Source organism: Mastomys coucha, unplaced genomic scaffold, assembly GCF_008632895.1.
Source record: "Mastomys coucha isolate ucsf_1 unplaced genomic scaffold, UCSF_Mcou_1 pScaffold9, whole genome shotgun sequence".
NCBI lineage: Eukaryota > Metazoa > Chordata > Mammalia > Rodentia > Muridae > Mastomys > Mastomys coucha.
The window spans coordinates 105,323,355-105,341,193 of record NW_022196915.1 but is presented as its reverse complement, the minus strand read 5'-3'; the positions used below and the strand labels follow the sequence as shown (position 1 = coordinate 105,341,193).

General features: G+C 44.5%; 1 protein-coding gene across 8 annotated transcripts in view; it reads right to left on the bottom strand.

The window, feature by feature from the left end:
• The window catches only part of Mbnl2 (muscleblind like splicing regulator 2), a 160,478-nt gene that overhangs the window by 18,421 nt on the left and 124,218 nt on the right, over positions 1-17,839 (bottom strand). For 3 of the 8 annotated variants that reach the window (XM_031361150.1, XM_031361156.1, XM_031361151.1), the window contains 3 exons: positions 17,044-17,197; positions 10,472-10,507; positions 9,124-9,218 (listed from right to left, as the gene is read on the bottom strand). In XM_031361150.1, coding sequence (XP_031217010.1) covers positions 9,124-9,218; positions 10,472-10,507; positions 17,044-17,197 — 285 coding nt within the window. The remainder of the gene's footprint in view (positions 1-9,123; positions 9,219-10,471; positions 10,508-17,043; positions 17,198-17,839) is intronic. The other 5 variants (XM_031361154.1, XM_031361158.1, XM_031361155.1 and 2 more) reach the window with 2 other exon arrangements.

The window sequence follows — 17,839 nt, the reverse complement described above, 5'->3', positions numbered from 1 at the left end:
ACACACACACACACACACACACACACACACACACAGACATGCGCACCCATCACATTTTATTCTACAGGTATGGCATGATTACCTATACACACATGCACACACACACACACACACACACACACACACACACGGACACGCGCACACACCACATTTTATTCTACAGGCATGGCATGATTACCTATACACACATGCACACACACACACACACACACACACACAGAGGCATGAACACCCACCACATTTTATTCTACAGGCATGGCATGATTACCTATACACACATGCACACACACACACAAACACACACACACACACACACACACACACACACACGGGCATGCGCACACACCACATTTTATTCTATAGGCATGGCATGATTGTGGTAATTTGCTCTTTGGACTTACTGACTTACATCTGAGTGACTTAATTGAAACTGTTCTTCACCTGATTCACCCATGACTAGGGGCACTGAGTGGCATCCTACAGCGATCGATTTAATGATACTGCTTTTAGAAATACCCCATGGAGAACAGTAGTGAGCACCTGTAGGAACCTTCAAGAGGCAAATTTACACTGGAGAACTGAGCCTCAGATAGGTGACCTGGAAGGGGACACTGTAACCCGTTCTCTCCTGGTCTCTCTTTAGCTCCCAGGCTGCCATGAGATGGCAAGGCTTCTTCTGCCATGCACTTCCTTGATGATGTACCAGTGGGGTCTGCTGGTGCAGACCCCAAAGCAATGCACCAACCAAGCATGGACTGAAACCACCCGAGCCAAGACGAGGTTGCTCCCCATGAAGCTTATCTTAGGTGTCCTGTCTCATGGCAGAAAGTTGACTGAGACAGGCTTTAAGGTCAAGTCCAGCTTTGCTACTCATTAACACTATGACGAAACCTGACTAAACCTAAACTTTCATTTCTTCAGGTGTGGAAGTGACAAGAGAGTCCATGTTAAAGGCTTAACTGAAAAATCATGTAAAGTAACAGACAGTTGAATTCCTCTTTCATTTGACCACACTTTTGTTTCTAGCATTTAATTAATTCATATGTATATGGCTTCCTTTGTGAATGTGTGTTATACACATGCTCAGGTGTGTGTGCGTGTGGAAGCCAGAGGTCAATGTTAGATGTGCTCGATTGCTTTTCACTGTATGTATGTATGCATATGTGTGTAAGCGTGTCTGTATATATGTATCTGTATGTGTGTATGTGCGTGTGTGTTGTGTGTTTTGTATGTGTGTATTGTGTAGTTTGTGTATATGTGGTGTGTATGTATGTGTACACATGTAGGACCCAGTTGTTGATATCTGGTGTCTTCTTTAATAATGCCCTGCCTTATTTCTTTGAGGCAAAGTCTCTCACTGAGTTTGGACTTCAAAGGTTCTATTAGAGCAGCCAGCCAGCGAGTTCCAGGATCCGACCTCTCTCTCTGCTGGGGTTCCAGGATCCCACCTCTCTCTCTGCTGGGGTTCCAGGATCCTACCTCTCTCTCTCTGCTGGGGTTCCAGAACTGTGCTGCCACACTCAGCTTTTTACATGTGTTGCTGGAAATCTAAACTCAGGTTTTAGTGTTTGTGTAGCAAGCAGTTTCTCGAGTGGGCTAGTCCATAGTCCCTTCACTCTATGCTTTGAGATGGTGTCTCGCTAAGCCTGGAGCTTAGTGTCTGGCTAGCTTGGCAAGACCCTGAGATCCTCCTGCCTCTACCTCTCTGGGCCGGGATTATGGAGTTCTGCATCTGCCTTTTCTCTGGGCTCTGGTGGACTAAGCTCAGGCTCAAGCTTGTCCTGTCAAGCAAGTGTCCTGTTGACAAAGCCATCTCCTGAGCCCCTTGCCTTTTCTCTGGGCTCTGGCGGACTGAGCTCAGGCTCAAGCTTGCACAGCAAGTGTCCTGTTGACAAAGCCATCTCCTGAGCCCCTTTACCTTTTGCGTATTTCCCAGGTTACCCTGTACCTTACCACTTCCCACTCTCCCCCATATCCTGCAGAGATATGTCTCTGGCTACTTTAGGTATAGAATCTTACCTTGGAGGTTATTTCCCATGTAGTCATACATACATATGGGGTTTCACATTCTTAGGACATGTTCTGATGATTTTATATCTCCTTGCTAAGCTGACCCCTAAATACCTCTAGCATCCCTCCTAGCTGGAATAGACTGGAACTTATGTGATCCTGGAAGTTACTGCCTCTTCCATCTCTGGTAAATGCAGCCACAGTTTCTTGGGACTCACTCCACCCCCAACACACACACACACACACACACACACACACACACACACACACGTTACTTCTCCAGCACTCAGCAGAAGTGCAAGATGGCATCCAGATTTGGATGTAGAAAGGAGTAAACATTTGCTCTGTGTGGAATAGCTGCTGTGGAGAAGAGCCCTAGCCACCACTGAGCCCTTGGACACTGGCTGCTGTGGAGAAGAGCCCTAGGACACTGGCTGCTGTGGAGAAGAGCCCTAGCCACCACTGAGCCCTAGGACACTGGCTGCTGTGGAGAAGAACCCTAGTCACCACTGAGCCCTTGGAAACTGGCTGAGTTCATGCACGGCAGCTAGTCTGCCCTTCCTTGAAAACCTCCAGCTGGGAACAACACACAAGATGAACCACATATCCACGCAGCTCCATGCCAGCAGCCTGACATAAGGGTGGTGGGACATAGTTTTACTAACACCTACAAAAGCCAAAACACTCTGGGGAATAAGATTTTTAAATTAAAAAAACAACCCCATCCAAAGTTCCATCAAAACTGGAAAGAGTACAGGATCTGAAGCTCTAGGTGAGGTGAGTACAGGATCTGAAGCTCTAAGTGGGACGAGCACCTCAGGCTCTCCTGACAGGCTGGCTACTCAGAGCTGGAGCTGCCATGTCTTCAGGTGCTATGCGCAAAAAGTCTGCTCAAGACTCTCACCAGGAGGTGTGAATTATTGGAAAAAAGAGACTGTACTGGATCACAGGGGTTGCATAACTTACTCTCCCTAAAGAATCTATAGGTCTTTTCATTAATCAAGCCTTGCTGCAGGCGCCCCTGACGCAGCTGCCTCTGAGGCCAGCCAGGAAAAGGCCTGTTCTCTCCTGATTTTCTGAGATCTCTCGTGCATGTGTGTGTGTGTGCAATGTGTATGTGTGAATTCGAGTGAATCTGTGTCATGGTGCATGTGTGTGGGAATCAATTTTCTCTTTCACTCAGTTCTGGGAGTCAAACTCAGCTATTCAGGCTTGTGTGGCTTTTTATCTGTAGCGCTATCTCACCAGCTGACTTCCTGACTTCTTAAAGATAAAACAAAACAAAAACATACACAAACCAAACAAACCGATCAACCACAACTCCATTTGTCCATCTTGTTCCTTATTCATCCAGTTCACCTAAGCCCTGCACTGTACTCTTACCTCTGAAAACATTTCCCCCTACCAGTAAATCTAGACTCCTTCATTCTGGCAGTCAGATTCAGTCACCAAGGAGCTCAAATTACGTGTACAAGCAAAATAGTTAAGTGGCTTAACCAGTGAAAGCTGGAAGAGGGAGGACCCTCTACCCAGCATGCAGTGCAGGAGGGGCGGACTCAGATGGTTTTATACCCAGCATGCAGTGCGACGGTTTGTGGTCTTTGCTTTTTTTGGGGGTGTTGGGGGGAGAACATTACTCTGGGGCCCAGTGCTTTTTTTGTCCTCAGCTCTCAGGGATGGGCAGACTGTGAGAGAGAAAGGGGTGTTCGGCAGTTTGAACCTCTGCACGGGGCTGGCCACTGCTGTGTACTTCAGGAGGGAGAACTGACAGAAGTCCACCCCTCCCACACCAGGCTCCGCAGAACCAAGGTACTTTCTTGTGAGACAAACACAGGCCCTAAAATGGGTCAAGTGATGAATAGTGGAAACGCTGACGGCCTCCTACATTTGTCTGAATATAGTCCCAGCAGATGGCACCGGATAATAGCAATCCTACAAGGCCGAGCTGTGGTAGGGATGAAGCGGAGCATCCTTACCTCAGTGGCTTTGGGTTATGTCCCCAGTGCCCATGACGGTGAGTAAGGCGAGAGAGGATTTCCTTAGAAGTAACCCTTAGAAAGGCCAGCTAACACACAATGGGTGATTCTGGTTACAAGAAATTGTACTATTTTGCTGGTAGAATATTACTGAGGTTGAATGTCAGATGTAACGCACCGATATCTGCTATGTCTGAAAAATGAAAAAGTCTAGCTTATCAGATGTCAGTAAACAGATGGGGGCAGTGAGATGGTCCAGTGGGTAAAGACACTGGCTGCAGAGCCTCATGGGCCGAGTTCAACCCCTAGATCCTAGATAGTAGAAGGAGAGAACCAACTCCTGCAGGTTGTCTTTGAGCTCCACATACATGCTCATGTGCGTGCACGCACACATACACCCTAAATAAATAAGTGTAACTGAAAATGTGATTTACATACACGACAGGCACATTACAACTAATTTGCAGTAAACTTTTCTTAGGGCTGAATATCTGTTGCGTGAACTTAATCTTAGGAGGACTTACAGAGGTGTGATGAAGTGTGAAGGCCATGACCATGAATTGGCATGGAGACATGATTAAGTGTTTGTTCACACCGTGATGACAACATCACATGACTTTGGTTTTGAAGGCATGGTGTGGGAGCTCCAGAGATTCCTAATATTCAGACTGTAATTGTTTTTCTCCAAGACATCTCACAAACCAGAGTGAACTGGTTTATCCTGTTCTATGCACAGAACTATAATGCAGAGCCAGAGAGAGTGGGATCTCTTTACAGCTGAGGGGAGTCTGTGCACCCCTGTGGGGCTCTAGGCTGTGGCAGTTCTCCATAACAACAATATTAGGGTAGGTACGCTGGATGCATATGACCAATGAAGCCACCAAGCTACTGCTCTGGAAAGAACTCAGAGCCTTAGACATTACTTTCTGTGGTAACCTTTCACGCCTTCCCACATCTCTTTCTGCCAAGTGAAAGTTCTTTGGACAGGTTCTGTCATAGCTTGAAGGTATTTTGACATCTGTCTGGCTTTAAGTTACTCTCCAATGTAACATGCAAAGGCGAGGCTAAGAGAGCCCTGGCCAGCTGCCACTGCTTCAGTTCAGGATCTTGCTAAAATGTTTCAAGTCTCTGCAGACTCTCCTACCTCAAATCCAACTGTCTAGTCTTTGTAGCTTCTGTTCCCAAGGCTATTCTGCCTGAGATCCCTAAAGTGGACAACAAGGAGCAGTCATTAAGGTCAATGCCCACCTACAGTCAGGCAGACTTGGGGCCACACCCGTACACTGAACAATCCGATCATTGGCTCTTTTCCATTTAAGCTCTAAGTCCCTCCTCTCCCCTCTGCTGTACCTGTGTACTAACGTGTAACATATATTTGATTTTGAAAATCCAAAACCCTAAAAAAAAAAAAAGGAAACACAGTTCTGTAATCATTTAGGTTATAGGAATTTTAACCACATCTGTCTTTTGTTAAGACATTCTGTCTCTAATAACAAACGAGGCGACCCACACACTAAGTTGTGTCTGTTCTGCATCGACTCTGCGCATCCTAGTGACAAGGATGAAGCTCATTCACTTGCACGTTACTTCACTTTTCTACGATTTCTTTTTTGTTGTTGCCAAGGCCTTCCGATACTGGAAGATGCTGGTCATCGAGTCTATACAAGAAAAGTGCCGGCACCTAGCTTCCTAAGACTGCTGGCTAATTCTTTCTTAGATTTATTCTTTAGACACTGTAGATAATGCTCTCAGGTCACAGCATTACCTAACCCTAACCCTAGTGAGGTCTACTGTATGATTTCTAAACATGACCTGGTGCTCATCTAAGTAGCTGGCCTCCACGCCTATGTTCATCTTCCCAGTTCTGTGTCCTCCTTAGTTGGAGACATTAGCCAGGCAGCTTCCTCTTCCCTAAAGGATTTGAGTTTATGGTGAGCCCTGCCTGATAGTTATGCCGTGAGAGGTGACTTCTGAACATTCATTATTCTATAGAAGGCAGCAAACTATGGACAAAAGAGGAAGACCTCCGCAACCAAACTGCCTGCTATAAACCCACCAGGCCATTTATGAGCCGTTCACGTCAGGTAGCGCAGGTAAATGCCGTTTAAGTTCTACCATTCTAGAAAATGAGAAAGATGAACATTTTACCAATCTCGTAAAACCACAGTGAGGATCCAGTGGTATCTATTTTACACACACACACACACACACACACACACACACACACAATATGTAACAGAGTCAAGCTATGTAAAATGAGAGAACATTTAGAATCATGCCTGCTACAGAGTCAGTGGTTTATATTATTAGTATGTATAATTTAATATATTGAGATTAAAACATATTAAATCAGAAAATAGCTCAATAAATTTGCTTGTTATGTTTTTGTTTACTATGTATTCTTGGAGAGAAGCAGCTATTTCTTAAAAAAAAAAAATCTGGAATGTGTTTATATTCTGTCTTTCTCAAACTGCTAGTCTACGGTTGAGAGACTTTCCAGGCATTTTGGCTACAGACATGGTTACTGATGCTGAGTCTCCTGGGGCTGGTGTAGAACGCTCTGGGTGGAGGCTGACCTGGGGAGTTCTGGTGCACCCTCTTCTCCTTCAGATCTCTTCCATCTGATTAGGAGTATTGGGAGGTTTTCAGGGTTTGAAATGGCAATCTGAATTAGCCAAAACGCGATTGAAACACAACCGCGTTTTGCGGCAGAGGGCTCTTGAAGGCTAGAGAGGGTGCCTGTCATTCAGTGAGCTCCGCCCTCCGCAGCCCCGCCCCTACTTTCTCCTTCCTGAGCGTCTTCCTCTGCCAAGCACTCACAGATCTCCAGGCTCACGAGTTTCTATTGACTTTCGTGGGTCACGCGGGCCTGGTTCGACTGGCATTTCTAGAGTGAACTTTAACCTGTTATTCCGCAGTCACTGGCCACCTCTGCGCTTCCTGCTCTTCGGTGCTCTTTGAGTTCTTAGGCTCTTCAGAGTTCATCGAGCTAGATAACCAATATCCTATCTGGAAGCTTATACTGCAGTGATCTAGTATTCTGTGCTTCATCCCATGTGTACGCAGACCTTCATGGGAACTGACACCCCATTTCTCTTCTCCATCAATGTGCCACACCGGGGCAACCATGGTCTTAACAAATCACAAAACTCAGAAGGAATCTAGGATTGGGACAGCCATTCATCTCCTCTAGTTTCCCTGCTCTGGATTAGATCGAAGTTAAGCTTGTTAGCTCCTGTATCAATCACACCCTGAAGGGGCATCCTTAGGCTTCGGGCTAGCCTGTATGTTCCCTCCTCCCTTGCACACCTAGGCAAGCCTCTCTATGCTTGTACCACTTCTACAAACAACACTGAAGCATCACTAGGCCATTTATCCCTTGTGGCTGCATGCACCAGTGGATGCAGGCAGAGACTTACCCTTCAGCTCCAAAACATTTCTTTATCTTGCCCCTCTCCCTTTTTAAGAAAGATATCTGAGGATCAGAGATGCTCAACCCATCATAAATGTGGAATTTTTCTGCAGCAGGCATTCCTATAAGGTAACGGAAACTTGTTCCCCCAGGAAAGGGATTTTCTTTGTTCCCCCAGGAAAGGGATTTTCTAACAAACTGGATCAATCTTTCAGAGACTCGGTCTCGAGAGGCAGGACTTAGACTCACAAAGCAGGTGTCCAGATGCCCCACACCAAATGAGTGGAAAGGGCTTTGAACCTACTCAGAAGGGTGTAGAATCTTCCTCCTGTCTCCCATTCCTGTTTAAAACCTCAGGATCAACCAACCAAACAAGTCACAAACAGAAATGGGGTCCTCCCAGTTCAGGAATGTATTTGCTGCTCTCTGTGCCGCTGGTCTGGAAGCCAAGCTGGTGTCCTTGGAGGCCAAGCCAGCACTTGTAAAGAGCAGAGAAGTGACCGCCATCCTCCTATTTTGTCCCTTCTGTCTACGATCCTTGCTACTTCTCCTAAGTCTGCTTTCTCAGGACAGAGCAGAGGGCAGCATTTATCCCTGCCCTCCAGTGTTGTCCTGCCTTTCTTTTAGAGCAAGCCCAGAGCACTAAGGTCACAGATTCATGCTGGAGGTGAACCTGCCTTCATGGCGTGCATACATACTGAAGCTCGGAGACAGCCATCCACACCCTGACACAACCTCTCCCAGTGTTTAACTTACCATTTTACCTATTTGCTTGGCCCTCCTCCCAAGGTCTCAGCCCACGTTTTTTTTTTTTAAAAAAATCTTTTTCACTCTTTCTCAGCATGGTTGGGTTTATTTAAAACAAAACACAAAATGAAAAAAAAAAACCCAAACCCCAAATTAGTCTATGGAGGGAGGGTGCCTCTGTGTGCAGGCACTTTCCTCGGTGAGATGAGAGCATAGCCCATCTCACACGTGTCCCTTGTGGCTGGTAAGCATGTGTGTAAACTGGCTAGGCAGGGTCAGGGACACAGTCAGCTCGAGACCACAGAGCAGGAAACGGCTGCCCACTGGCTCTCCCCGAGGAGGCATCCCCAGGTCTGAGTGGCACATGCATTCAGTCAACAGAGCACACTCTCATATTCAGCTAAAGCGAGCTGTGGGGAGCCCAGCACACGGGTAGCACACAGGTCTCTTAGGGCGGCGTGGCTCTTACACCGGATCTGAACAGATCTCCCAGGGCATACTGAATCAACACCTGCCACTAAGGTCAGTGTTCATGAGAATTATTCGGACGTCAGACTTGCCACTTAGGGTACGGGAGGAGAATTTCCGTTTTCCTCCCACCACAGAACGAGCCGAATCAAATGGAGCCGGCTTGGGAGCACCCACAGGGACAGTTCTACATTCCTTATGTGGCACCTCACAAACCACCGGGTAAGCAACACTGTACTGAAAGGAACTTAAGCCTGTCAGGTTAATTACACAATATTAGGTACGAAAACAAACAGTGCAACACAAAACATAGCTACATCATTATTTGCAGTAAATGTTAACTCTAAATAAGTGCAACCTGTCCACAAATGCTTGCTATAAAACTAATTAAAAAATAAAATTGGATGGATAAACATGAAAAAAAAATTCTCACTGAGAATTTTTTTTTTAAATATCAGCACTCATTTAGAGTTCGGGATTTGTGAAAGAAAAGCTTTAAAAGGAGCAAACCTGATTGGCTGTGGCTGCTGCTGCGAAGGGGACACTTGTTGCAGGAGTTGTTGCTGCAGAGACAGTGGCGGACGTAGCGCTGTGCATCATGGGTACTTTCAGGAGGGGAACCATGGGAGCAATGAACAGGAGGGTGTAGCATTATGGTAATAGAAGTGGTATTTGGCATGGTGAATACCAGAGCAGCAAGCCATCATGGGTTAACCAGCAGATGGCATGCGATCACAGTGCAAAGCAAGGAAGCATGGGAGAGAAATAAAAAGGGAGAATAGCTTATTACAAGTACAGTTAAGGAAGTTTTCCAACACAATCAGTGATTCCCAGAAAGCCCAAAGCGCGTCGCTTTGATCAATGTCTTTATACACATTTTGTTTCCAACAACAGAGCCATTCCTAATTCAGAGGACGACATCATGACTGTAGCTGTGGCTGCTTCTCAAAGCATGGGTAGGTAATCTCCAGTGAACCAAGTGGACTGATCATAAATTCCAATTGTAGTTAAACCAAAAAATTTTTTCTCTTAAATTTGGAAGCACATCTGTAAGGTGGAATTTCAGTGGCCCCATGTTTTACTCTGGGCCCTAAACAGTGAGGCAAAAGAAATGGCCTTGGTGTAAATTCTAGAGCAGTTACTACGAAGTAACCAGATCCATTTTGCCAGTGTTTGCTTTCTGAATTTGTAAGTGAAATGGATCCACTGTCGTGAAGACAGGCTTGTGTGCCAAGGTCCTGAATTCGAGAGAAGACTCCACTGTTAAAATTCCCGTCAAAGGGAATGATAAAAAAAAGCAAAAACCAACCAACCAAAAAAACAAAACAAAACAAAACAAAACAACAAAAAAAACCTCAAGGCCATTACAAATAAGTCTGCCCTCTAAAAAGATAATTAAGTAGGATAGTTCAGACACTTGGTTTCAAAATACATCCAAGTATAATTTTTTTTCCAAAAATAAATACTTCTGGGAAACTCTGATAACTCTAACACACAGCAAAGAGGAGATAAAGGCACACCACTATGAAACTTTAAAACATTGATGAAGTTAGCCTGCCTCTGCCTGCTTCATGCTAAACCAGATAAACTATAAAGAGAAACAACACAAATCATTAAAAAAAAAGCACACTTGCACTTGTGGTTTTACGTCTCTGTGGTGATCACTCTAGCATGAAGAGGTCACATTAAAAACCATCACTCTCTTAAATACACAAGCATAGCTTACACGTTAACTCTAAAGCTAGCTAGCCTTCAGATCTACTTCCTACAGCATTCTCTACCGTCTCTGAAATAAACGTCAAACAGTGAAGGCATTGCACATCATATAAAAGACAAATAAAAAAAGGTTGGAACCTACCAATACTGGTAGCGGGTGTCATGCACAAAACTGACCCTGAAGTCATGCAATGGGGGGGAGAGGTGAATAAAAGGAAAGAAACAGGTTAGCGGTTTAGAGTTAACATTCAGAGTGAGATCGAAGCACAAGGAGGTTAGTTTACACAGTTCTTAGGGCCGTTCACATGGTCAGTATAGCAGATACATCCAAGTTACTTAAAGCCAATAAGATTCCAAGCCCCACTCTCTGAGGACTTGAGAACTCTTCCCTTCTACTCTAGATCAACATGATCCTAAGGAGGATGGCATGTGATGATACAACTGTGTCCTTCTCTGAAGACCTCAAAGCATTTTACACACATGATCGAGTAGGTATTTTACAGATGAAAAAATCTGAGGCACAGTAACTCCTCCAAGGTCAGGTGTGCAGTGTGAGCCAAGGGCAAGGCCGGAGGTAGGGTTCCATGCTAAAGTAAGGCCAGAGCCGATGCTCGCCAGAGTGCGCTACACTCTGGAGTGGGGTGAAATGTGTGTTGTGTCAATAGCAATGTGAAAAGAAGAACAGTGAGTTGAGATTTCACGTCCTCTCGATCAAAGCCCTGCTGGGTAGGGCAGGGGACTCTTGAGCAGCAACTTGAGTGCTAGGAATGTAGATGCAAGCTTCTGAGTAGAATTGCTACATAGGCCTGGGATCTGTTCTGGCTAGGAGACAAAGGTGGCCCGTAACAGTGAAGTCTAAGTACCGTATGAGCAATCGTGGAGATCCGGGACCACACTAGGACCCCGGTGGTGAGAGCTTTGGATCATGGCCACTTCAAGGAGGCTTCCGAGGGAATCCAAGAGTGAGGGAGTGTTGGTGTGTGTGGGCCCGTGGGAGAAGGTAAGCCAACTTCACTGCCTAACTCTTTGGGAAGAACTGTGTTATCTGTGAATGGTCTTAGTGATGTACATGTGCCATGAAATTCTGACTGAACAGCAATGCAAGTCAGGAGGGCAGAAAGATGTGTTGGGAGCTCTGAGGGATCGTCTTCCACTGGCTCTGTTCCTCAGAATGTAAATGAAGGCCATACAAGGGTTCTTAGGAACTCGGGGTCGTGAAGGTATGTATCAGAGTAGTATTCTTAAACGAATGTAGGTAGATCTGCTGAAGGTCTTAGGACTACGGGCTGACATGTTAGAAATGAATCTGGAAACTAAATATCTTCATTCACAGTCTTAAGGACCTTCTTGCCTGACCTACACTTTGATCAGGCTGGCATCACTGATTTAGGAAATGGCTAAAGTGGGCTACTTCTGGCTCCTTCCTTCCTTTCTTCCTTCTTTTCTTTCCTTTCCCTTTCTCTTTCTTTTCTCTCTCTTTCTCTTTCTCTTTCTTTTCTTTTCTTTTGCTGGAGATGTGGCAGTACATCCAACTTGGCACATGCACCGAGACAAACACAGATGTGCTCCCACACAGCTCCCATGATCTCTTCCTCCATCCCCATCTCTCTACTTTCACAAACATATAGAGAGTTCCCTGCACTACGCTTGCATTCCCTTGCTCCTGGCTGCCCCTCAGTCCTTCCATCCTCTCCTAGCTGGCTTTATTCTCACTCTGTTTTGCCCGGATTGACAGAACACGGTTACACTTCATCCACAGTTTCCGGGACATTTTGCACTTGCCTACACTTTGCACTAAGCTACTCTCTTTCTTTGAATTCTTAGATATGCACGCAAGCACGCTCTCACACACATACTCACTTCTAAAAGCTTGCACTGAATTCTCTATATATGTGCTGGAGTTTCTAGATAGAGCCTGTCCTGGGTCCTTTTTATTTAATTTTTTTTTCTGCTCTGTGGATCTTCTATGAGCATTTCAGGTCATCCATTCAAAAGCTCTCAATGATCCCATGGCTTCCACATTTTTGTGCCCTGCCAGATCGAAAGTCTCTCTACCTGTTCTCCTGACTTCCCCTCCCTTCCACAAGGCTCTCCATTGGAACACACTAAGCTGTGTTCTTTCCCCACTGGTCTCTTCCACATCTGGAGACACGTGACTGATACCGTCACCCGTGTGACCTTTAGCCTCAACTGTTATGTGATGTCCTTTTTGTCCCACGCTGGTCTCCCTGTTGAGCTGCTTCTGAGCAGCTGAGGACCTGTCCTGCTCCTCCCTACTGCAGACTCCACTCACTTCTGGGAAGGCTTTGTTGCTTTGAGGTGGGCGGCCCTTCCAGCCCAGGACCTGACTACTCCCCACCGCATCCTTCCTCCCTGGTACCTTGGTCCATCCGCATGGGTCTTCATTGCTTTCAACTGAAATACTTCATAATTTTAATCTATTTTTGGACTCCCCTGATCTAGAATACTCTCTAGCCACCTCTTTCTTTTCTCAGATGTCAAAGTACGAGTCATTTCTTCAGAAAATCATCTTGTCTTAATTTCCCCATCTTCTCTGTCACCTAAGTCAGTTTCTGTTTCAGTTTCTTTTTAATTATTTGAACTCTTTGCCTTTTCATTCATAATGCTCTGTTTTAATAACCCACTTATATGAGTGTTTAGCATCTTTCTCATTCTGCTGTGGACTCAAAAAGGCAGAGATCCCATTTAACTAGATGCACAGGGCACCTTGGGGCACCCTGTGTGGGGGGTCAGTGTTCCAACCTATTGTAAAAAGCACTTTGGGGGAAACTTATTCCTGAAAGTTATTAAAGGGTCTAGTTTGTAAAATAGTCCACTTTAGAGTTAACCGTGTTAGGCTTCAAAGTCACTTCTGAAAAATCCCCCTTTATTCTTCCCGTATTCTGTACTGAACAGGTTTTCTCAAAGGCTTCCTAGGTTACACTTGTGAATATACAAGGGGTATGAAGCATCAGAAACAGCTCCTGCAGCCACAGAGGGCAAGGTGCCACACTGGCTTGTGTCCTGGATGTGGGAAGTGCTTGACCAGGCTACTTCATGGGTCCCTCTCTCTGCCAGTCAAGAGTGATTTGAACATGGGACACATAGAGCTTAGGACATGTGGACTGCTCTCTCAATGCCAGATTCTGGTTCTGCTCGGCTTTGCAAGCCACATCTCCACCTCTTACCTAATTCTACATTCTGCTCTTCCCACAGATCCTGTGAGGAATGTGTGCCATTCCTCCAGAGAATGGTGCTCTGTTCTTCAAACCCACTCTTGTCGTACCTGCCCAGTATGTCCTTCCCCTAACGGTTGAATCGTATCCCCCTTCTCCCCCTTTAGAGTTGTTAGCAGATTCTCCTGCTTTGGAGACTCTCCCTGCTCTGTACTCTGTATTGTTCATGCCTGCATCTGCCGAAGATGAACACCTTGTCCCCACCCCTCCACCCCAGCTCAACCCTGTCTCGTCCTTCACACTGTGGACTCTGGTTTGTACCCAGCTCTGAGCCCCTTTACATCTTTCTTCATTGTGTGTCTGCAACTCAGACTGTAACACATGCTTAAGGAATGCTCCCTCCACCGAATAGAGTCCATACATTTGAATTTAGGCAGCTTCCAATGAAGGCGAACAAATCTTTTACACGTGTGTGAGAAACTTTATGTAACATTTATGGTTTCTCATTACTTGGAAATGTCTGGCCTAGAACCTTCCACAGGCACTTCCAACGTAATGCAGTATTTTAAGGAAGGACCCTGCCCTGCCTTTTTCTGACCTGATCAGCATTTCACCAGGATGCTCTGGATAAATTAGCATCTCAAACATTGGTACAAGCTTCTGTGAGCCAGAACTATCTGGGTAATTCTTAGTTGTGTGCATGACATTTTTTAGTGTAAACACAGCCTCAGTTTTTCCATCTGCAAAATGCGAATAACTTCTTGCCACTGACAGAACTGTGCCCTCTTGAAGAACAATGACAGTGTGTGCAAGAATACTCAGAGTAAACTTGTCACAGAGATGCCCAAAGCAATTTATCACACGGCTATTTCTGAGACCTTGCGTGATTTTGCCACTTTCCTATCATAGCAAGGGAAATGTATAAACTTCTTAGTTAAAATAACCCCTATAATTTTTTTTTAAAAGAAAGAAACAAAAGAGATAAATTCCACCCACCGTGATTGTGGAGAATAATCCCATATCCTGTGTCTTACAGTGAAATCTTAAAGCCTAGAGGCAGATTTCCTAAGATCCAAATTCACATTGTGTCAGTGGGAGAACTTTAGTACATATCAGAGTTTTGCTATGCATGGCCTTCCACTGAAGGTAACTGTCCAAGATGACACACACAAAAAATTCTTTGATCCGTATGTATGAAAACTGGTTATGTTTAAAACATTAACAGAAAGATTAAAAAATTTTCATCGAAAATAACGTGTTAACCATCTGCTAAAAATCACCATACAGTGTCATCACCTGACCAGCAGAGGTTTGAAAGCATCAGGGTAAATGGTTATTAGCGCTGTCACTTTTTTACATAAACTTGGAAACATGGTTTATAAGGATTCCCTGAAGCAAACAAACAAGAAAGCCTACCACAATCGTGGAGATTTTTCTGTCTATGTAATTGGGTGAGAGGTTATGCTGAAATTTTAATAAAATTTACTATCACTTCAGAGAAGGGTAGTGAATTTCTTGGAAGTTCAAATACCACTCCAGTACACAAAATTCACATGGTTATCCACTGTGATCTTTACAGCATATAGCAAATATGCTCTACACACTTGTAATTCACAGAACTAACCGGGCTACCATCCACCTTTAGGCTTCCAAAGGCTACAGAAAGTTGCCAACACGGTTGAGCTGTTCCTGGGGAATCCAGCAGAGGGCGAACAGACACAGCCCAGCTCTCGGACTATTTATCACTTCCCATCCACAGCGTAGGGCTATTGCTTAAGCTATGCTATGCACCCTTCCTTAGCAAACACTTCAGGGCGTCCTTACTGAATCTTAGAATGGGGACGCTTCTGATGAATTAGCCAGCCGGTCCATACCGGCTCAGGGTGTTCCACATGCTGTGAAGAACCTCAGCTAGTCCCAGGAGACCGTAACATCTGTAGTACCCGCTCTTCAGAAACAGGCCTGTCTTTCATAGTTACTCATTCAGCATTTTTTTTCTGTCTCTTAAAGTATATAATGGCTACAAAGTCTACAATGAGACACTTGTAATAACCACACAGGATCCTCAGGGTGATCTGACCTTCTGGTAATTATGTTATTTCAGGTGTGTTACAATCACAAATAAGGCTTAGCTAAGACAGCATGGAATGCCATTAATTAAGGTTGCAATGGGGTAAGATATGAAAGTATTTTAATATAGATTCAGAACTCATGTACTTTCTGACAGTGCATTTCTATTAATATAAATATAGTTTATCGGTTACTAATTCATTTAAAATACTAATTCATATAGGTTACCATTCATTTACAGTTTTTATACAAAGACTGTTACTGGAATAAAAACTAGCTTTCTCCAACCCTAATGCTCATAGGCTATGGACTCAAAGATTAATATATCTAATTGCATTGATTAATGACAAGGTCTCCTTGTTGTGATGGGACAAAGAACATGGGCTTGGAAAAACCCAGTGGGTGTTCTTCTGAACAAGGCTTAAGTTACCTGTTTCTAACAGAGACTAAAAGGTAAAGTTGGTCAAGTGAAGATGACCGTGTTTGTGAGGGTTTGTGAGGGTGTGCACGTGGCCGCGTCTGCAGACTCTGAACTGGGAAAACTATGGCGGGGGCTGGAGTTAGATTGGATAAGTGTCACATTGTTTTTCTTCACCTGAATTGATTTTTCATGCCACTTCAAAATCAAAACCCCACTTTAATCTGATTTGGGGGAGAAGTCTGTAGACTCCGTGTTGGGGCCAGTGGAGGTGGTGCAATGTTATGTAAATGTAAACCAGGAACTGGAGCACCAGCCTGGCGTTTGTGTCAGCTCTGCCACCTTGGAAAGTCACTTTTCATTATCCTGGGGGCCTCAGTTTTCTCATTTGTAAAACAGTCCACTGGATGAGGAATTCATGAAGACCCTTCTGCCCGTGAGACCCTGTGGTTAACAGACAGTCTCCAGCGATTGTTAGGCTAAGGGATCATAGCCCCTCCTCTTATCACTCATTGGCTTATAACGGAGGACAAGCACTCCAGATAGCTGTAAAGTTGGTGAGAGTGGAAAAGGATGAAGAGAGAGATAGGATGGATATAAAAATACGAGCAGAAGATTGCTTTCATTTGAATAGCCTTAGACTTTTTAGTGCTCTGAATAGAAGCAGGGGAAAAAAAGGTTAGTATTCACTAGAATTTTTATTTTTAGGTCATTGAGTGTTAGGGACAAATTTCAATTATCTCATATAAAAAAAAAACCTTGCTTGCATAAACTATTTTACGGGGCTTGCGTAAATAGAAGAGACCCAAAGCTTTAACCGCTCCCTGTCTCTCAAGCTAACTCCCACCAAACCCTTGGCTTTAGAATGCTAACTGCCTTTAGCTATCAGAGCAAGGTCAGCAGGGCTAGGTAGCCAGGGCTGTGGTGGGCCAGGCTGTATTTGCACCTTCTAAATGCAAACTAGGTGCCACCAAACAGCTTAGAGAAATGAGAAGAAAGCACATGACCGGAAGGACACAGGACACACACACGGAGAGAAAGGGCACGTACCTGTGGGAATGAACGCCGTGTGTTGCTGCAGCTGCGCACTGGTCAGAGCCTGCTGGTAGTGCAAGACGCTAGGGTTGAAGACCGTGCTGGCTCCGTTGCTTTTTTCAAGTGCTTGTCTCTTTGGTAAAGGATGGAGAGCACCAGGAGGGAAGGCCTGTAAGGGAAGAATTCGATAAAATGTGTCCAACTTAAAGCAAGCCTGCAGTCCACTCCACAGAGATCATCAACTGCAACATTCTTTCTTTCTTTCTTTCTTTTTTTAAAATATGACAGCTAAAGAGATGCCTCTGCCATGCACCTTAATTTAAACAGCGGCAATGTCGAATGAGTGAGAATTTGTTATTGAGAGCGGAAGCATGAATTCTGTAACCCAAAACAGTAGCATTTCAACTAAGGAAAAGAAAACTATCAAGCAACAACAATGGAAAAAATGGCTTCAGCTTTTTTTTTCTTTCTTTAAACAGATTAAACTACACTAAGGGGGAGAAAGGAGCATTTGCGTTATTATTAATACCTATCCTTTAACTGAATGGCAGTTTCTTGAATTTAAAGGTTAATAAGAATTACAGTGAGCATTTTTCTGAGCCACATAATTTAAATTTGCTTCACTCTTGGAAAAGGTATTAAAATTTGTTAGATTTAATATTTATTTCCCAGATTACATATGCAAATGAGATGACTAAACACCTTATTGAATTCCTCCATTTTAAAATTAATAATAATGATTGGCTGCAACCAGTATTTTACATACAAATCTCAGCTGGTTCTCTGAAAAGCTACATGCAAAGCGAAAGGT